This window comes from Anser brachyrhynchus (genome assembly GCF_964034855.1).
Source record: "Anser brachyrhynchus genome assembly, chromosome: Z".
Taxonomy (NCBI): Eukaryota; Metazoa; Chordata; class Aves; order Anseriformes; family Anatidae; genus Anser; species Anser brachyrhynchus.
Window position 1 is genome coordinate 72,079,699 of NC_137697.1, and position 22,149 is coordinate 72,101,847.

Here is a 22,149-nt window from a genome sequence, read left to right on the forward strand (position 1 = left end):
CATTGCTAGCTGGTTTTGTACCTGGCAGCTTCTTCGAACTGTATGTCATCCATAGATGCTGTCACACAAGACACACCAGCGTGTTTCTCAGCTTCAAAAGAGACACAAGGACAGACAATTACTACATTGCACTTGCAGCAAGCCATTCACCTGTATATTTGCAAGTCTGAAGTGGAGCCTTTAGAATAAAGGAAGCTAAAATAAGACTAATACTTACCATGAAATAAAGAGAATATCAGGAAATGAGACCAGATGATTATAATGGTTCTCCTGAGTTTGAAAAGCTCTAACTATTTAAGATCTTCCTCTAAAAATGAGTATTCTGAATGAGAGCTATCAAGCATGTTCCAGGGGAAAAGAGTATTAACAGGTCTACAGAAATCCCAGCAACCAACCTCAGAATGAGAATGCTGTGAATGTCAGCTACGTTAAACCTGTCTAGAAGGTTATGTCACTTGAGAATTCTCAGACACAGGAGAAAGACCTACTGGCTTGGTAGTATGGTCACAGCGGTGGAAAGCAGGTTAAGTACATGCCCCCACTATTATATTAACAACCCAGGAATATAAAAAATACAATCAAGATTTACACATTGGAAAAGAGTATTTACTTTTTGTAACAATTTGAAAATATTGTTATCAAAATTTGTAGTATTCTTCATTTCCCTAGATTACGAAAAATAATATATCCTATTTGTGTTAATTGGGAAAAATAATCTTGAAAAGGTAAATATCTCTGCTGTTAATATTTGGTAGTCCAATAGTCATCTTTTTATATCAAGTTATTGTGATTTACTATTTATTTGACCATAGCGCCTACAGTTTCACATCACAGGCTAAATTCCTCATCCCCTAGGGTCTATGGAACAGGCTCCCCAGTGGCGTAGTCATGGCAGTGTCTATCGGAGTTTAAGAAGCATTTGGACTGTGCACCTAGTCATATGGCTTGAATTTTTGGGTAGACCTTTATGGCGCCAGGAGTTGGTCTCGATGATCCTTATGGGTCCCTTCCAACTCAGAATATTCTCTGATTCTCTGATTCTATGATTCCATGTAAGCACAGGGAACCCCAGCTCCAGAAAGTTTCCTGGGTAACGTAGGCAAAAAAAAGAGGAGTCCTAGGAAACCTGGACAACGGTACCCTGTCCAACAGACAGGAGCTCTTACTCCCATGGAGCCCAACAATATTTTTGTGACCATTGGAGGAAAAGGCTTGGAGGAACTGGAGAGAGGATGGTGCATAAATTGTATAATTACCTGAGGAATTCCTTTTTAAAATATGAAGGTAAAACACACGAAGGCACTTATCAGTATACAACAAACTGTGCTGAAGGGAAGAGGTCACTAAAGACTAAGAGGCTAGAGTTGCCACAGCGTAATGCAAGATGATGAGTAAGACTGTGATTGATAAAAAACAGCCTCAAAGTGAAGCAAGGAGCCAGGTGGATCAACCCTGAAGCTGCAGGACATGGAACAAAGGAGGTGCAAAATCCAGGCACTTGCAACTGCAGCAGCTGGCACCAGCACAGGAGAAAGGTGCTAAAGCCAAACAAATCCTGCCTGGCATGCTGAGTTTGCTGGGACACAAGAGCCAAGCTAGGGAAAGCATTAAAAAACTTCTGTGTGCAATGGTACTAGACGTGTGGCACAAGGCAAGTCAAGTAAAAGCAATTACTAAAGGTGGACTGAAAGCAAGCTCCCCTGTCAGGTTTGCAGCTGATGAGGATCACAGATTCACTGAAGTCCAGGGAGCAGGCACCAACCATTGCAGCAGCAGGGGCTCTGCCACACCAGGGCAGGGACTCGAGTTACAGGCTTTCTACCATCAGCCTCTCCATGAAGAGCGCTTTTAAGAGAGAAATTGCCAAAGGGCTGAAGCCAAGCAGTGCCCTAGTGCCACCATAAACCTCTAACAAACGTGCGGTCACCCTGGGAAGCTGAAGCCTGCCAGGTGGTTGCTGCATAGGACAGGTCCTCCAGCATCCCCCAGTTTGTGGGAAAAGTGGGTTATGTACAGCTGCAGGCCACCAAGCATCACACATGCCTACACAGCCAGCACACCACGCTGCGTGGCAAAACCATCCATCGGGGCAGGAGCTCCCCCATCACAGCCGCTATTCCCCACAAGTCTTCCTATGGACCTCGAGCCCGTGTGATGCACTTGGGAGCTCACCGGCAGCAGAGCCTGGGGTTTTCCAAGAGGCAGCGTTCACTTCTAGAAGCCAGCTGAGGGGTGTTATAAGTTTTTTAAGCCGGTGTTTCTTGCGTTTTTTCTCTGAATATGCTTAAATTAGGGCTTTTCTTTCCTTTTCTCGAGCACATCTCATTGCTCCATCCCTGATCTCCCTCTTAGCTCTCGCCGCTCCCTCTCACCCCACACCCCCTTTGTAGCCCGCTCCTCACCCCAATCCCCTCCACGACCCCCCGGGGGCACTAAGCCGCCCCCTTCCCCTCCTGCCACCGGCAAAAGCCGGGAGGGAGCCGCCGCTTTCGGGGCGAGGAGGGGAGGCAGCGCCCGCATGGGCGGCCCGGCGAACTGGAGGCTCCGGGCGGCAAATGGCGGCGGGGGCGCCTCAACCCGCCGCCCCCTGAGGCGTCGTCGCCCCCCGGGGCGCCGCCGCCCGTCTACCTGCCAGGCAGGCGGTGGCGTCCATCCACTTGAGGAGCTGCCCGGCGCTCAGCTCCCCGCGGTGGTTGGCGTGAGCCGGGAAGACGGTCTGGCACATGCGGACATCGCCGCCCGCCGCCGCCCCGCACCGCTCCATGGCACCGCGGGCGAAGGGAGCAGCGGCGGCCGAGGCTGCCCCGGCCACCGGGAGGGAGCGCCGGGACGAGCAGGACCGGGCCGCCCTCCCCGGTCCCTGCCGGGACGGTCCCGCCCCACGACGGCCGTGGCCGAGGTGGACTCGCCCCCCGCTGGACGGGGCCGGGCTGCGGTGGGGCGGGAAGGTGCCTGCGGGCCGGGGCGAGGCCGGCATGGAGGTGCCCGGCATGGAGGTGCCCGGCATGGAGGTGCCCGGCATGGAGGTGCCCGGCATGGAGGTGCCCGGCATGGAGGTGCCCGGCATGGAGGTGCCCGGCATGGAGGTGCCCGGCATGGAGGTGCCCGGTCTCGAGCCGGCAGCCAGGGGCTCCCGGAGGCTGCCGGCCTGACCTGGTCTCGGAGGGGACAACACGACGCCTAGATTTGACGGGGAGCTTTTTTTATTATTATTTTTTTATTTATATATATATATATATATATTTTATTTATCCCTGGATGTTCGATCAGCCTCTCCTTTTTGTCGTCTAGCAGTGGCCCTTTACCCGCTGTTCCAACTGCAGGCTTCCCGTGTTTATTAAAAACATACTGAAATAACTTTGTGCCGTGAATGTTCATCTAAACATTGTTAAAGATCCAGCTTTAACCCATAAGAGCAGGGAAAATTTGAATGTTAACCAACCTGCCACACCAAGATAAAAGAGTTTCTCAGTACAGCAGGGATTTTCTTTCAACATGGTCTGTTACTATCCTTACACTATAGCAAGATCTCCGTTTCTTTGTCACATACGCTTTTTAGCAAGCAACAGGATGGCTGTACCACCACATTAGATTCGTCCCAAAGGATACTGGCGCTGAAAGTCAGCACGCAGTGCCATTCCCTGAATTTATCTCTGTTCTCTTGCTTGAGAGCAGTTTGTTGTGAAATCTCTTTTCCCTCTTTGACTGGGTTCTGTGGAGGACAGAAACGTGGCAGTGTCATAGCTCAGCCTTACGATCAGAATGGGGCTTGGGAACGGCGTGCAGCCAGTATTTTCTCGTTCCTCATCTGCTCAGTCCAGATGAGAAAAATTCAGGCTTCAGTATCAGCTTCTCAAACCACAGGTGCTGGATCTCAGAAGGAGTCTTTAAACTGAACTCAGTATTTTACTATTAAAAAAATAAATAAATTAAAAAATTGTCCTCTGCCTACATAGGCCAATAATATGTACATTTGTTTTCAAGAATATCTTGTCATGCCCATTGACTGGGCTTTCCTGAAGATAATCCTTATTTGTTGTTCTCTTCCAGGTAGCTTTCACATCTGTTTAACATGTAACTCTGATCAGGCAATTGGCCCATAATATTTATGTGTCATCTGCTGTGAGATTAGGAGCTACAAAGCTGTTGCTATTACAGACAGGTAAAGAGAAATCTAAAACTGCACATCTAAAGTTTTCTGAAGCATGTGGAGGAATGCATGCTTGGGTGAGTGGTCAGCAAACCTCTCCTTTTAGAGAAACAGAAAAGCTAACTTCCCTCATTTCTGTTGGTGAGGGAAGCTGGTATTTGGTACTTCTCACACTTAAGAACTATATGTACCTCTTGACTTATAAAGAAAGTGTGTCACACAACATAAGGAGAAGGGAGCTGCCCTTCAAGAACAGGAATGGCCACCCAGGATCCAAATGAGGTCTCCACATGGCTGCCATGGGTTTGAACACTTGGCAGACATGGAGAGTGAGGTGAAAGACCACACAGCCTAAAACGTAATTTTCCCCAAATAGCCTCTACTTCCATAAGCCACCTTTCTTTTCTGCTTCCTGTCCCTCTCCTCTGACTCTGTCTGCTGAAGTAACTGAGTCAAATGTCTCTCATACAGCTGGCTTCAGCATCTCCTTTCTCTGCAACCCCTTGTATTCCTTTAGCTTCTTACATGGTCTCCATTGGAGTAATTGAGTGTTTTGCAGTCTTCAGTGTATTTGTCCTCATAAAACATCTGAAAGGTCAGTATTGTTCTCTTTTCACAGCTGAAAAATTAGAGAAATGAAGTTACTGGCCCAAGTTCACAGAGGACATCAGTGTGGCATATAAAGTTTCCCAGTAGAAAAGTGCCTTATGCGGCACAACTGCCTGTACCAGTACCTCTGGTGGTCACTGCTGGAAAAAGTTGGCCAGACCAACACTACCTTAAGGCAGACTCTGGGAAGCATCTTTGTAAACTGTCAGATTTCTCTTTACTGATGCCCATTGTGGTGAGAGGAACAAGTGGTTAAAGACAGCCTTACATCCAAACCCATACATCACTGAGTTAGACCCTTTGCAGAAACTGCTCTTTTCCTTTTAAATGAGAACTGGTGGTGACTTAGAGTGAGCTCAACTTTAAAGGTTTGGGTAACTGACTAAAAAATTGGCTTTCCTTCAGAAGTTGCTTGCTAATGTAGTTTTTTAAAGTTTTTGTCAATAAATGATTCTCACTTAATGGCTTGAGACTTCTTGTGCTAAACTGAAATAGTAAAAACAAAACCAACAGAAACAGGTGCAGTACTGTTTTAAATACTTTTAAAAAGGAAAAAAAGATTATCCTCTCCTATTAACATATACTTGTAACTGAAGCAACATAATTTTGAAGGCTTTGTGCAGCACAATAGCACATCTCACGAGTGACGTGATGAACAAGACACAGAACAGTACCTGTAGAGAAATTGTGCCAGAAGAGGTAAGGCACTTTATTATTAAAAGATGAGTTCAGTATTAGATGTGGATAAATCTTCTGGAAAATATAGCCATTTTATGTAGCAAGAAGTACTACTCAATCATATGGTATATAGGCAGCTAGCAGCCAGTTCAACTGATTTAACTGTACCAGACTTGACCTTCAGCCAAGCTAGACCTTTGTCCTGGTTTCAGATAGGAACGAGTTAATTTTCCTCCTGGTAGCTGGTATGGTGCTGTGTTTTGGGTTTAGGATGAGAATAATGCTGATAACACACCGATGTTTAGTTGTTGCCGAGCAGTGCTTACACAAAGCCAAAAACATTTCAGCTTCTCACGCTGCCCTGCCAGCCAGGAGGCTGAGGGTGCGCAAGGAGCCGGGAGGGGAGAGAACCAGGGCAGCTGACCCCAATTGGCCAAAGGGATGTCCCGTACCATGTGGAGTCATGCTGAGCAATTAATATGGGGTAGCTGGCCAGGGTGGGCGGATCACTCACTGCCTGGGGACGGGCTGGGCATCAGTCGGTGGGTGGTGAGCAATTGCATTGTGCGTCACTTGCTTTCAACGTTCTATTACTATTAATTATTACTGTTATTATTACTGTTGTTATTGCTGTTATTATTATTAGTTATTATTTTTGTTGTTATTGTCATCATAATCATTATTTCTCTTCTTTTTGTGTCCTATTAAACTCTCTTTATCTCAACCCATGGGATTTAACTTTTTTTCCTCCAGATTCTCTCCCCCATTCCACTGGGAGGTGGAGGTGAGCAAGCGGCTGTGTGGTGCCTGCTGGTTAAACCACAACATCCTTATTCTGAGAAATGTTACAGAACAAGGGGGTAGTAAGGGAGTTCTGATTTAGAACCAAAATTTCACAGAAGCCCATAATCTAGAATTGTTTATTAGTTGTCTACCAAAATTCTGTCAATGTTTAAACAGATGCATGCAAGACCAGAGAGTTTCAGGGTCCTTTGAGAAACTACAGACTAATGTGATAATCGTGACATCATGTTCAAAATCTTTTCTTACCAGTTTTCTTATCTTACCAGTTTTCTTGTCTTTTCTTTCAGCAGGCGTGGGACGTGCCTCCAGAGTGGCTCTTTTGGGTAACGTTTTAAATACAGATGTCAGTTACTTTGGTAAATTGACCAGAATATGTAGCTATGCATCTTTATAGACTATATGTTTCTATTTTCTTGCAATGAATATATCACTCCCTGAAGTTACAAATGTTTTGGAGAGTCATATGTTTCTTTCATAACCCTAGTTATTCCTGCAGAAAAGTTGTGTTGTTGTTTTTTTTTTTGACACAGCTTTTGAAAATACAACTACTTCTTGTAAAATGAAACTTTATTCTAAAATGTATCCAAAATTGCAAGACACAAGCACCATTAAACAGATAAATAGACATATATTTATGTACAGAGAGCATCAAAACACAAAACAATTGTTAATATAATTCTTATACCATTTTAATGAGTATCCATCAATAAAACTTTACAATTTAAAGAAGACTTTTCAGTTGCAAAACAGTTGTAAAATCATATGTATAAATTATGTTTACTACAATTCCAATAACAGAGGCAAAGTAAAATACAAAAATAATAATCAATACTGCAAATTCAAATACAAAACCCAAAGTAATGCTGCACAGGTACATACGTACACTGGATGAATTCATGCAGCTAGGCAGTGCAACAAATTAACTGCTTAGTTTAACTTATCACAAAATGGAACAACCATGTCGGCAAACAGAAGAAAATATATTTTTGTAATAAATCATAGTGCATTTTGAAGTTAGACTTTATAAAATGATTGTTGAGTGATATACTTCTAAAATCCCCCATGTGATCTGAGATTCCCCAGCTCCTCTCCTGCAAAATAAAATACAAATGACAAAAGCTAAAAAACCCACTGTAGTACAGAGTCTGATGTACTGGTACCATCTTGAATTTTTATTCTTGGTATCAGACTTGTTTGCAAGTGTCCATGTCCATAAGGACATACATTACTCCTTGCTATGAAAAGTAAATCTTATATGTTCAAATGTTATCCCCATAAATTGAATCTCACATGATGCGTAGACTGTGCTGGTTTAGAGAGGCACAGCTGAGCCTTGAGAAAATAACTCTTAAATCCCTACGAATTACAGAGAGAGAGTAAAACGGAGGATAGAGAGACCTCTTTATTCCCGAAGCTCCCATCCCTAATTGCTTTGATTACACAAACACAGAATAACATAAAAGGCTTTTATGGCTTGGATGAAATTTTCTGCTAATTTGCTGGGCAAGCGCAAAGCCCATGTTTCTCCACAGAGCTTGCCTTTCACAGTGTAGAAGGCTACGGACTGTTTTGGTTGGTGAAAGGAAGCCTCAGGTAACTGTATGGAAAAATACTTCTGCGGTGAAAATGCTTTAGAGATAAGGAAACAAAATCAGAACAGAACCTCGTGAAAACTGTGATTTCTTGTGTAGCTGTGATACTAAAACATGGCTGTTCACCTTTCAGTTCTGCATTGGTTGGTACATCATGATCAAACGTAGTTAAAAGTGAGGCTCATACCTCATCAAATGTTACTGGTTAGGTGTCGAAGTTAGATGAGATACAATTACACAGTCTGACGCTTTTTCCTAAAATCTTAAGTGATAAGCACGCTCAGTGTTTTCACTAGGAAGTCACTGCTAATGCTACATTTCTTTGCTGAGAAGACATTAATGTACAGCAGCCTGTAAACTACCGAAGAGTTGCTCCCTGCATCCTTTGTGCATCCACAACTCCCTTTCAAGCCAATGATAACTTTCGAGTTAATGGGAGTTTCAAGCAAACAAGGGATGCAGAAAAACACCTGTATTGGATAAACAAGGTAGCAATTTATACAGCAGCATTTCTAAATTTTCAACATGCAAGCACATGTAGAGAGAAGCTAAGAGACGGCATGCATTGCAGTGATATGTCATTGTGCTTATGTCTGGTGGAGAACACTATGGCGTTTTCACCTGGGAAAACATAAACATTAGACCCAGAAGACTCAAATAGCCAGTATTAATGAAGCCATCAGCTACTATGTAGTAAAGAATACCCCAAAGGTTTGTCCGCTCATAGCTTATAGATACTGAAGCTGAAGAGAATTACAAAGGCACAATACAAGCCTATATTTCTTGTAAATTATATATATTCATATATTTTTGCTCAAACCACCTCAAGATACTGAATGATAAAATATAACTGAAAATATAAACGTTACTTGAAAGTTAAGCACTAAAAATAAATGCTTGCTGGAGAAGATAGCTCATTACTTGCTACATTTCTACACTTTCTGGGTGCTAAGCTTGTCCACATCTCCTCCATGGCTGACAAAACCCATCAAGATGTTCAAGAATATGGCAATCCACGAGAAAACTGGAAGATTATCAGGCGACAGACAGAATGGTATGCATCTGAAAAGTTGTCCGTAAGTGGCTACCACAGTAACCTTTCCCGCTGCCACTGCTTTACTCTTGGTCCAGAATTCACTGAAGACCCAGAAGCAGTTAACAGGAAATTCATATCCATTTTCATGCAGGGATGAGGCTAGGGTAATTCTTGAAAATAATATTTTGGTTTAGTTCAGCACTTAAAATATTGAACAGCAGAGCAGGGATTGTACTAGCATATCATAAAAAGCATTTCTCAATTTTTCTACTCATAGCTACACAAGATGCATATCATTTTCAACACTGAATGACTCACAACTCAGAAAATATAGCAAACATACTAATACCGCTGCTGTTAGACTCATTAAAATATAAAAAATAAATTACACCTACTTTTGTGTGATGAATTTATACGGCAACTTTGGAGGGAGCCACTCTTTGGAGGCCCAGCGGAGAGAATGTGGACACTTTATGAAGGTGAAAAGGTGCAAGTTCAACATTTGTATTTTTAAACCTCAGCTCTTCCTCAGCTTGCAACAAGAATTGGTACAATTGTTATGATTTGGTATGCATGGTTAATGAAGAAAGATACTGAGTTGGGTGAGAATAAAGTAGGTGTATGGTACAAGCCTGAGGTGGAACCTAGATGGGCTTTGCTAACCCAGACAGTAATGCTGTCTTCAAAGACCTTGCCTATCTGAAACTGGGTACTTTCCTCATCTCCAAACCAGCATGTGAAATTATATACATTTACAGAAAGCTTACAAAAAATCCCCATAAACTGCCATTACTACCTGAATTTTCACAATCCTAAATTAGGAGCTTCTAGATTCATTCCTGAAAGCTCTTAGGAAAGGAACCTAGTCATTCCTAGAAAGTATATACATTAATATCTTAGTTACAACCTCACAGCTGAATTTAAAAGCAGCATATGCTATTGCTGGTGTTGATTCATCTATGCAATGGTTTCTTCATATGTTGCTTTAAATGAATGAATCAGTGCAGACAAAGAATGAGAGAGCCCATTTAACAAATAAAGGCGAGAATCTCTAGGCAGGGGTAAAACTTCCAGAAATGTTCAAACAACTTAATTCAAGTTACACCTGTTTATATTTAAAAAAAAAAAAAAAAAAAAAGAAGTACAGAAGGAGAGAATACCAAACTGTAGGGCAAAAATCTCATGTTTGAGACTGAAGGATTTAGAAACTCATCTGGAAGCCACATGGATTCAGATTCTCAGGAGCTTGTTATTCCTGCTCATTGGAGCCTTGTCCAAGGATGGGAAGCTAAGTATAAAAACCCTGAAATCATTCCACCTAATGGTATGCTCTTAAAAGCATGCAGGATATATCAATGGAGAAGGTGATGGATGCCATCATATAGTCTTCTGAAGGCATTTCTGCTTCTGCCCCTCCTGTAACTTTGAGAGAAAACCCAATTTGCTGAGGCTGATAATTTTTAGGCAGCTGGTCAGGATAGGATGAGTCAGGCCACAGTGAGGAACAGAAACAAGTATGGTATAGAGGTATAAATTTACCCTTACCAAACAGTCTGCAATAGCATTGTCTGAGGCTCCAAACCAGATAATACTTTGTGGTCAGAGACCCATACAATCCATTTCTTTGCAGCTCCCCAGTCTTGCCAGGAACTTTTTAAAGATAAAACAAAGAAGCTTGATTTTATCACCTCATTTCCGTGTTTGGTCCTTAGACATCGAGGCTTCTCCAGACACCAGAGATTCTGGGTGCTAGACTGGCTGTCAGCGGCACCTCCTGGGGGGAGGCTTTCTGCATACACAAGGGCACACAGAGTTTTATCTTGGTACAACAGAACTAATCCCACCAAACCTCTCAGCAGCTTAACAGCTGTGGAAAACAGCTGGACATTTCAAAAAGGATTTTTTAAAGAAGGGAGGCCTTCGGGTGCAGGTCTGTTTTCTGACACAAAAAGGCTTCAGGTTAAGATGTATGTGTGGTACAACTGCTCCTAAGGGCTGCAACTGGAATTGTTATGATCCCTCAAAGCAAGACCCTATACCCTTTGGAAAGGGACCATTGTCAGGCAGCTTTTTGGACCTCTCATCAGCACAGCCTGCTGCCCTTCTGAAACGATCCAAGAAGCTGCTTTTAAAAGTCATGAGAAGGGTCTAAAGAAGTTTGTGGCTGGGGTGATTACTTGCCCTAACATAACACACACATCTGCATATTTATAATACTGTGGGAATTTTGTGTTGCCATGCTTTTGAACTGTTCTGGTATGGCATGGATTACCTCTTTGCACTGTCAATAATGGAGATGAAGCACTCACTAAGGAGGAATACAGATATGCTGAAATATACAGAATTTGTGAGACCCCAAATATTATCAGTATTAATGCTTTAGGTCAGAGGCAGCATCCTGTTTCATATGTATTTTCTACATCAGTATTTAGATTGGCAAATTTAATTCCTGTTTATTTGGAAAATTTCTGAGGTTCCCTTTACTTCTAAAGACTGGAGTTTGAATATTAGTTTCACTTATGATATGGAAAGTCCATCTCTGTCTAAAACACACCTGCCTAGTTGTTTGTACATGACTAGAAAATACTTCTCTTTAATTGGGATTATGTCCTGTTCTCTGTTTATTGACCTTAAACATTTATTTTTGGCATTAGAAATATTCAGACTTTATATACAGATTGGCTTGGAGGTGTTAGCAACACTTATTTCAAGTACTGAGTTTTACGTGAATGGGTTAAGGTGCAAAGTCGCTAACAAAGACTGCCTTTATTCAAAAGGTTAGACTAGTTATTTAAACTATCAATAAAAACAAATAAGACACAGAGTTTAAAATGATCCAAAAATCCCCTTCAACTTTCTCAGATTGTGTTGCCAGTTTTTCATTCTTTTTCCCATCATCTCAAAGCCTTTCAAGTCTAGACAGGATTTGAATTTCTGATGTCAGGAACCAGCAAAGAACACATACATATTTTCAGGTCTTTGATGTGCATCATAAAATACCAATAGAAAACGATTCAGAGTTGGGTTATTTTTCTTTCTCAGTAAGCAGACAAAGAATTAAATTCTCCTTAAAACACTGCCTCACATAAAGCCTGTGGCATCTGGGGACAAGAACACGGTGCAGAGAGTGTATTCCTTATCGCTGCACGTGCCATGGCTGGGTTTCTGTCCTGGCACCAAAGCAGAAGCTTTAAAAAGAGACACTGGAGGAAAAGCTAGGCTGTCCCTGCCTGCTGGGTCTGACTTCCCCGTCTGCAGCTTGCAAGCACAGCCCGCGGCCTGCCCGGCCTCACGAGACGTGCCCAGCTGCAGCCGCCTGTGGCCTGTTCGCGCCTGACAGGCTACGGACTGGGCCCAGTTCTCTCATGGCGCATTAGATTTAATAATCCTGCTAACAGCTTGTGTATATGCTGTTTGAATTATGTTCTGAAACCACTAAGCGTGCTTAACAGAGCTTTAACTGGATGTGAACAGCAAGTTTTGATGACAGAACAGGTGCTGTTTGTTGTGGTATACAATACACACGGCAGCACAACCCGCCACCTCTTGTTTCAGAAGACGAATTTACAGTATTAAGCAATGGTGACAAGGTTTCCTACACAGAACATACAGTGACATGGGTCACTGAGGTTATAATGTCAGCAGTCGCCCACAGAGATATACGTGTGTAATGTGAACAAAGTTGACAGCAGTTTACCAATGCTTTAAGTAATTCACATAAACATGTTAACACATCAGCTATCCAATTTTCCTCCTCTCTTCACCAGAAATAAGTGTTTTGCAATTGCATGTAATGCAACCCATAAATAACTGTTCTGTTTTTATGGTTTTAGGCAAACATGCACAAAATAGATGCAGTCCAACATTTCTGCAAGGGGATACTTGCCACAAAAAATGCCCTCACAATGTATCTTTAAGCATACAGGGCATGTTGGTATACACTTCTCAAACAACCACTGCAAGACTAAAAGGGTTTCTTGTATGGATTCTTTTTGTCCTGAAAAAAAAAGATATTTAAAGTTATTTGACTCTCAACTAGCAGAAAGCTCCAGCTTACACTGTGCTGATGCCTCCCTTCCATCTCTGGTATTTCAGGGCGCATTTAGGAATTTGTATTCTCTTCCTTAACTCTTAATGTGAATGTAAATGAAAACAAAACTGGAAGTTAATTAGCAAAATGAGAATAGATCTGGGAACAGCTTATACCTGCTTCTGAATATCTTGTTTCCAGACGGCAATGCGGCAAACACCTCTCATCTTTCCTGCTAAGCTGTTGGACGTTCTCTGTTTGGATGGCCTTTGCCACCCACTGGTGGGCACTGTGCCCACCCATAACACGGGTCCCTTGCCTGCAGCCTGTTCAGACCAAGCATCCACCCTGTGGGGCAGCCATGAGAGCAACCACGGCGTCCTTGCCACCCGTTTTGTTGCTGTTTGCTGCTGGCAAGCTTATTGCCAGTTAACACACTTTTCAAATCCTCCTAGTAAATTATAGCCTTAGTAATCTCCTACTTCAATTACATAGGCTCTATTTGGATTTTATTTTCCTCTACTCTGCATGGCAAACATCAACTTCTGTTTCAAGCTATTTTATGTCATTGCTGGAAATCATCTTGTCTAATGCATAATAAGCCTGTGAGATGCTAACTTTCCTAATGTCTAGTGCTAAGAGCTCTCAGGATCTTGCGCAGCCACAATGTCTATAATGAAATAAATGCTCTGTAGTAGGACTCTTGTTACAGATGCGAGCAACTTCCTGTATGTTTATTGGGCAAATTGTTCTTGTTTTTGTGCAAACATCTGGCATGGTACATTTAATGGAAAAATCCAAATGAGAGGGGAGAAAACATGAAGATTAAACAACAGAAATAAAGCCTGCAAATATCCCACTCATCCAGCAGATGATTTAGCTCCTCGTGGCTTGGAGCAGGGTTCTGTGGTAACAGTTCTTTGCATCAAAAGGGACTACCGATGGTCTTGCTCTACAGGGACAAACGTGGGTTTGGCCATGTAGTAATTTCCTCCTACTCCGATGAGCTGTGCATACCTCTGTAACAAACTTGACTTCCAAATCCTATTGTCTGGTTCCTAGCATGCCCAGGCTACTGAGGAAATGTGCCATCTAGCAAACAAAACCAGTTCTGCACTGATTCCTTCCAAAAACCGGTGCTAAGCTTCCAGAATTCTCTCTTAGGAAAACCAAGACTCTTGTTCCAGCACTAAAATCCTAAGGGAGCCCCCAGGCCTAACTGCCAGACAATCTGCAGCAAGTTGCATACAAACACCACGTGCTGTCCAGACCCTGCACAAGCATGCTTGTCTGCTTGCTCGGTTGCTCTTCTGCAAAATGCCAACCCCGAGCATCCCGACCGGTCAACGGGCCCACCAGGCCAACCCACGGGATGCTGAGCATGGAAGATATGAGCAGGGCAACTATTTGGGAATCAGGCTGTTACTAAACTGTACATACCAAATGTTAGGCAATCCACTTTTGGGGACATGGAAGGAGCTTTCAACACAAAGGCCATCTGTATTATTCATAGCAGCTAGGTGGTAAATCTTGTTCTTATCTGATTTCCCCAAAATCATGCCTTTCAGCTATTACTTATGATGAATTCAAATGGATTAAAAAAAAAAAAAAGAAGGGGCAATTTGTTTTCTCAATTTATTTTGCACATAGATATTAAATAGTAGCTAGAAAGTGACCATTTCAAATTATAACTGAAAAACATTTTTTTTTATTAAATGTGAAATCATGTACCCAAGAAAACCCTTTTTATTTTTATGGCAAGTTTTCCCATTACATAAGAGGTTTTCTTACATATTTTAAGCTTAGATGAAGAACAGTGACCAAACAGAAGTTTGGACTAAAATTGCAAAGCCGTTAGCTATATATTAAGGGAAATTATGGCTGCACAACTGAAAACAAAATGAAAGGACAAGTTCACAAAAATATTTAATATTTAGTAGTGAACAATGCTGTAATAAAATAAGAAACAGAAGAAAGCCAAATCTGTTCCACATATCAGTACTATCAGTACATAAACATGTTCCTGCACTGGTGAAATCCGTAAAATAAGATAAAACGTTTGCTCAGAGAAGACTTAACTTGAGCTTCTAGACTGTCCACACTCAAGCATGGTTTTAGTGTATTAGCAGTCCCACTCTTCTGAAGGATATTACTCTTATTGTAAAATCTGCTTAAAATTAAGCATGTGTAGGCTTTATTTCAAACAAATGTGAATGTGTTTGCAGGATCAGAATTTTAACTGCTGAGTAGATAGTCTGTTTATCTTCTGTAAATTGTTACTGTAATTTGTTTTCAGAATGACAGCTCTAGCAGACAACTTCTATGCAAGCACTCATATCACTAATTTAGATACGGACTTTTTCCTCTGTGCTTTGTGTTGAAACAACATTTTGGTAATTTCAGCAGATCCTTTTTATTTTTCTCTATAGTTTATAGATCTGCAAAATAATGTCACATCTCAGACAAATTGTACATTTCACACCGACTAGGGTGAAATCCTACAAGAAAAATGACATTGTGTGAGTGGTTTCATCAAAGTTTCAGTAGAACAACTGGCATGAACAGCAGTTTGTAGCACAGAGCCAATAATGTCTGGAAAGTAAAGGAAGCTGCACAAACTAAAATTTAAATTTAACACATTTATATTTGAGCGTACTGAATTTTTATTGTTGTTGCGTATCATTACATCCTGTATTAGATCCTTAGTGTTATCAGTTTAAATAGAAATGAGCTGTCACTGTTGAAAGAGGTTTGGGGTTTTTTATTTAACATATATGCTTTGCCAGGGTTCCCATCCTGAGGGTCCAACCAAACCCAAGCACATTTGGGACAGAAGCTGTGTTATATCATCACTAAAAGTGAATTAAAGAAAAATAAATTTACCTGTCCTTTTACTGTCCTTTTAAATATACATATATATGTATCTTTAAACCCTATTTTACATTGTCCAAATGCAAATGTATACAGTCAAATCCTGAATAATTCAGCCCATATTTAGCAACAACAAAAACAAAGGATCAGAGCTGACTAGAACAGGAGATAACACTCAAAAATATTTAACTGATCTGAGAAGTAGAAATCAGTGCAACATTTATCAGCTGAAAATTCATTTTAACTAGGAAAGTAAAACGTTCAACACTGAATATTGTAACAGCTGGTCCCTCATTAAATTACCCATCTAATTCCAAATCCTCTTTATATGTAGTATTTCATTTGCTAACCACAGAACAGGGGAAAATTCAAATGATTTTTGGCCAGTTCATGAAGCAGCCCTTATGCAGTGATTCTGAATTGCTCTCCATAAAGAAGCAAGGCTCTATTCACTTCTTCCTAAGTTGAATTATTTAAAATAAATGATTAGCCTACATCTCTCTCCTTGTATTTTAAAAGGAGAGCGAAGGCCAGATGTTTTCAGAGGACTGGTGGTGGGACACGGGACATTTAACCTCATGCTTGTGAATTCAGGAGTGGAGCAGGCTGTTAAGTCTGGAGGTTGGTATTCTCCCTGACAAGGTGACATGCAGGTCTGGCTTCTGGGGACTCCCATGGGGACTTGGCTGTCACTTGTTGATGCCAGTCACCCCAAGGCAAGCTGGGGCGTATTTGGGCAACCTACAGCGCATCAAAGACGTGGCTCACTGTTGTTGCCATGTCTTTTCCATGCACCACCTCACCAAGCATTGAGTATAGCTGCACTTCTTCCTCGTGCTCAGACAAATAAGAAAATAATGCAATCCATACATTCAAATACCAGGTATTTCTTTAATGCATGCCAGGCCACGTGCTTTAGCAGTGATTCATACAGCTTCTTGCTTGTCCTAAACCCTATTCTTGTCTGCACAAGACTTAGACATGGAGGCAAAAACTGTGTATGAATGCACCTTTCTCATGGGTGAGAGATACCAGCTAAAACACCAGCTTCACTGTGAAATGCACAAGTGAATCCCAACTTCATCTGCCAAGGCCAGAATTTTTGCCAGAGTTCTGATGGTAAGAGAGACCCATTATTCCCCTATTTCTGCAATTCTAAGATTTCATCACTTGTTTTTAAAAAAGCCTTACTTTAACTTTGCCTGAAAGACACATGCAAAATCATGATCTATTTATTTTTATATGAAAGTGAGAAATCTCTATTAAAAAATGGTGTAGGAAAACTAGCTGGTACCACTTACAGTAATATTCCTCCCAGAGCTGGACAGGTTCTGCCATTATCAATAATGCTGTTGCATAATGACAGATATAAACAGCAGTTATATTACACATTGACATCTAGTGCATTAGAAACATAAGTGGAAATATAAAGTCAGTGCTTGGAAATAATCTTTCTTTCCGTATTAATACTCCTGTATATGATGAAAATCCTGCAAGGATTTATAAGCAAAAGAAAGAAAACAAATGAACAAGCAAAAGGCTCAATGAAAATTTAAAAAAGAATGGGATATTTGTAATTTATAAGTTGAGCATTTAGAATGTACAATTGTTTTCTAATGGTTCAGTTGCAGAACCTATGTATGGTTATAATTACCTGATCTTATCAATTTGCATGTAAATAACTTTCCCCATGTATGCAAGCGCAGGAACGCAAGTGTTCCCTACAAAAAGCAAGATGATTAGGTTTCCTTGTATCTGATTAAAATTCTAAAAATAAGATGTGCAGTGAATATTAAATCAGATCTCCCAAATCTGAAATTTTGCAAGCTTGCACATCTGTTATCCCACCAATCTGTGGGGCTCTGTAGGTATGAAAAGTGCTGGACATACCTTGTAACTTGCAATATCAGGGCATGGAGTTATAGGCTACAAGAAGCAGGGACCAATCCTGTTCCTTCTGACACCAGCAATGTATGTGCTGATATTAATGCTGCAGGATCAATGCAACAAGGTTTAATTTAATATAAATGTTTGGGAAAGAAATGAAAAGGGTAAACAATGATATGCTGGCAAAAAGAAAAATTGCATAGAATTCAAAAGAACTGCATAAGAAAAAATATGTGCCTGAAAGGATATATATCTTTTATATAAGATTAGGATAAATTGGGATAACATATGTTGATAATAATATTCAATGTGCTGGCAGTTCCCTTTAAAGGGTACTGCTTTATGCATAGGTTTAATTTAATGGTCAGACTTATTCTCAACAGATGCCCATACACTAAACCATTGAAGCTAATGCCAAATTTAGGAAAAATAAATAAATAAATAAATAGAATGTCTGATTAAGCCCTAATTCTTTTTAATTTTGTCACATCAAGAAGCTCCAGTCTTGCAATGTCAGTGATGCTGCCCAGGTCAGCTCTCAGTGGCCACTGGACACACTGCTCGCCTGCAGAAGCCCCATGGGCTCCCCTCGAGGCACCCAGCAGGGCCCAGATGTACCCAGCAGGTCACGAGCTCACTCGAGGGCACACTTACCTTGTGCACGACTGGCTTTGACACTGGATGTCCAGACATATCCATCTACCTTAGTCCAGGAGCAGTGACATCGTGTGACTGAAACTGGGCAGAAAAGAGTCCTAGAATACTCCTTAGAGGCTACCAACAAGGACAATACAGATGTCAAATGAAGGCTGCAAAGATGCCTGGACTTTGCTCTATTTATGGGACATCCTGGGCTGCACGGAGCACATAACCACGGAAATCAGTGGTATTAGTGACAACCATGAAGGATCTCAGGAAACTAGATCTCATTTTATGTTTTTATAATTCAAATTAATGTTAGGGGCTCCTGGCATCTTTTGAGACAGCAGCAAAATGTTTTCCAAAGATAAGCAAATGAATTCAATCTCCGTAATCACTGGGAATAAAGTCTACAAAACCATATAATGACTCTCTAGCTCATGATATTATTACTAAATAGTAATGCTACCAAATTTTTGATATTTTAACATAATTTTACGCCTCCAAGAGTTTCACCTTTGAACAGCACTAACAAGAGAGTAAAAAGTGTTAAATGATTTTATTTTCATATATATATAAATTACATATATAAAAATAAAAATGAGTTCAGAGATTCTGGCACTACTTATGCATCCAGTTATGTGCATCTACCATCACAATGAGCTCTCTACATACACTTGTTCAGCACAAATTCATGAAAAATATCCCCTTAAAAGTCTGCATGGACATACTCTGTTCAGAACTGCTCTTCCTATATAAGTGGTTCTTCTATAGGCAAAGTCCAAGGTGGGGACTTTGCTTTTGTCTATGGCATCATTGTAGAGCAGCCCTTGTTTCTGATCAGCATTTTGACCAGTACACAACTGAAAGCTTCCATTCTCGTGGGGGAACTGGAAGTCTCTAGGAACTAAATTTACTGTAATCTTGGTTTTAGAGCTTTGTCTGGAGACATGGGACCATTTCCAGAAGCTCTTCCTTAAAGACCATTTGCCTTTTCTCCATTCTGTCCCCAGCTTTCATGTCTAATACGCTGATCTTATAAAATGGCCTAGACCTTTTTGCCTCTTCTGTTCATGGTGAAAGATAAGACCCTCACAAGGCATAGTAGTCATAAAAAAGTTTACTCCCTCATTTTGGTGCACAAAAATGACTGCTTACTGAAAGGTTTGGGGAGGTAAATTCGTGTACCAGTGTGATCTGATGTTCTGAATAGGCTTGGGAGATACTGTTTGTCATCAGGACCACGGATTGTTAGGATTTAGTTGAGAATTACTGAAAAGGGGAAACGTAAACGTAAACATAAATTGTTATAACAGGTTTTGGTAATAAGGACTCTACTGTATTTCCTCTAGCTACCACCCCTACGGAAGATCATGCTAAATAGAAAATTCATTTCCAAGGGCAGAAGAAGCCCTGACACTTTATTGCTAGATTCTATAGCAATTGGAGCTCGCATACAGTAACCTTATAGTACTCTATATAAACTGAGAAGCTTGTATCAAATTCAGGCTTCCATTTAAAATAGATATTGCAGATATTAGGCTTCAATTAAAGAAGAAATATAACCTTCAGTGCTTCTTTTTTTTAAAGGCAAAGTATAAAAAAAAATCACCAAACTAGGTGAAAATTATTAAACTTCTCCAAAAAAATTAAGATGAGCTTTCTTCTATTTCTTGAGACAGTACAGTTTATGATTCACAGGGTAACTGGTATCAAACACAAGTTAATGAAAGCTCTTATAAGCAGTTTTATTCCTATCCATAATGGCAGACATTTACAAAATCAGAAGAATTTATCATTTGAGTTCACTTTAAAAATAACTTATAAAGCAGTGATATATGCAACATAAAACAATTCAGGAGGGGAGAGGGAAAGCAAAGTTTAAAAATTAGAATGTAAACGTGAAAAAAAAAAGATGGAATAGAAGTCTCTACTTCTCATTTCTACTTAAGATGACATGTGATAATGTTTTAAAATGTCCTGCAGGTCTATATATGTATGTGTGTATTTCTGTGTCACACACACATACATACATTAACCCACACATGTACATACACATATAATTGCAGTTCCATCTTGGGCAGATCTGTTATGCCACTCTTTATGGTTATCTCAATCATGTTTGGGACCCACTTTCTTGACAAAACAGGGGAGATGGTAGAAAAAAAAATGTGGGTCTGATTGTGTTTGAGATCCTTTTGTTAAACTGTACACTGGGACGAATAATTTTCTTCTGCAGTAACTCTCTGAAGAGGGCCAACTCACTGTGGTCTTCATGACGAGACTTGTTAACGGATCACACACTCATTGTCATGCTAGGGGAGTACTGAAAAAAGAGGAATCCACATTTTAACAATCTTTTTTTTTTCTTTCTTTTTTTTTTCTTTTTTTTTTTTTTTTCCCCAGATAACTAAAACCACTACTGGACCAGAGCAATGAGTTCAAATGCCAACCTTCTCTTTGAATTTTCTCCTAAATTTGTACTATAGCCTGTGCTACGGCTGTAGTCCAATTTGTGGTATCACAAATTCTGTTAACCTTCTCTCATTACATAAAAATACAGCTCTTGCTGATCAAGTCAACTCATCCAAAGACTGTTTCAGTGTTACGTGGGTGGTGTGATGAGCCAGTATTTCACTGATATTTTCCAGACCTTCTCCTGATCAATGTTGGCTACTGGGGGGATTTACCTAGGCAGATAGCTAGCCTCAAGTAGACCAGCTGCATTTGTGGTGAGCTGAATTAGATGAATGTTTTGGAGAGTTTTTCATTGCTGGGTGGGAAGAAGGGACTGCAGATGCGTCTGACTGGAATTCAGCTATTCTTTTGGTATCTATTATTCAGTATTATCGATTTCAGGAGGGAAGCTGAACCAGTGATCATTCTCCTTCAAGAGAACCAAAAACTCAGTCACCACTTCACCTTATTATTGCGAAACAAATTGAACTGCAGCCTTTACAAAGCTATAGTTGCCCTCAAGTTAGCAGTACTTCATTACAAATAATCAGCGGGACAGCATGAGGGCTACAAGAAGTGCATATGCTGAATTTTTGTTTAAAGTGAAAACTTGCAGAAACACTTAATTGGCCAAAAATCTTCTAAGTTGATGAAAATGTTCAAATGCAAGAAGTATTAGTGTAATGAAAACTGATACAAGAAATTGAGAGATTAATTTGCCTTCACAAAAACAGCCACATAATAAAAAAACTGCCCAAGCTAGAGCTTTGAGCTGGCCATTTCCAAGTGTCCAAGAATACTCAAAAAACCATTTTGTGTGGGTCTTCTCTGTCATGAAAACTGGATAGAATGGACTGCTTGGGTACAACCTATTTTCTCCCATGTCATGTCTCTGATGTTTTTTTCTGCTTTAGTGCTTACTCCCACCCTGTGCTGAGCACTCTCATGGTAGGCCAGCAAAGATAGTGAGAACATGCTTATCTTTAGCCAAAGAGTAAGACCAACTGAAATGCTTTATGTAAAGCCTCTATTCAAATGATTTCCTGTATCACAGTGTACCTGGGTAATCACTTTGGACAAGGAATCTAAAGACAAAGCAGTGTTTATTTGTCATATTTAGCTTATTATTAGTCAAGATTTTTTCCCCATTCCCAAGCAAAACTCCTGATGAACAGCAAATTTGCCTGAGAAAGGAATTTATAATATACACCTACTCTAAATAGCCAAGTAACCAAATATGAGTAAGAAAGCAAGACAGTTCCCATGGACTAAAATGTGACATCTTACAGAGGATGCGATACCTAGAAGTACACAGAAGGCATAGGAAAACCTTGAAAAAACTAGGTCCCAGATTCATTCGGGTAGGAAAATGACACCTAGGTGCACCTAGAATCCA

The 22,149-nt window shown here is 40.7% G+C and overlaps 2 protein-coding genes and 1 long non-coding RNA gene across 12 annotated transcripts in view; 1 reads left to right on the forward strand and 2 right to left on the reverse strand.

Annotated features, from left to right (window-relative positions):
• ACOT12 (acyl-CoA thioesterase 12) overlaps positions 1 to 2,902 on the reverse strand; it is a 33,299-nt gene extending 30,397 nt beyond the window's left edge. For 2 of the 3 annotated variants that reach the window (XM_080574046.1, XM_080574045.1), the window contains exons 1-2: positions 2,629 to 2,902; positions 22 to 91 (exon numbers count right to left, since the gene is read on the reverse strand). In XM_080574046.1, the coding sequence (XP_080430172.1) occupies positions 22 to 91; positions 2,629 to 2,764 (206 nt within the window). In that variant the 5' untranslated portion in view covers positions 2,765 to 2,902. The remainder of the gene's footprint in view (positions 1 to 21; positions 92 to 2,628) is intronic. The other variant, XM_080574048.1, reaches the window with a different exon arrangement.
• On the forward strand, positions 2,867 to 10,011 carry LOC308185663. Its single transcript, XR_013943536.1, has 2 exons — positions 2,867 to 2,981; positions 3,087 to 10,011. It is a non-coding gene; the product is annotated as an uncharacterized lncRNA (long non-coding RNA).
• SSBP2 (single stranded DNA binding protein 2) overlaps positions 6,794 to 22,149 on the reverse strand; it is a 193,765-nt gene continuing 178,409 nt past the window's right edge. For all 8 annotated transcript variants that reach the window (XM_080574063.1, XM_080574062.1, XM_080574061.1 and 5 more), the window contains one exon: positions 6,794 to 20,622. In XM_080574063.1, the coding sequence (XP_080430189.1) occupies positions 20,593 to 20,622 (30 nt within the window). In that variant the 3' untranslated portion in view covers positions 6,794 to 20,592. The remainder of the gene's footprint in view (positions 20,623 to 22,149) is intronic.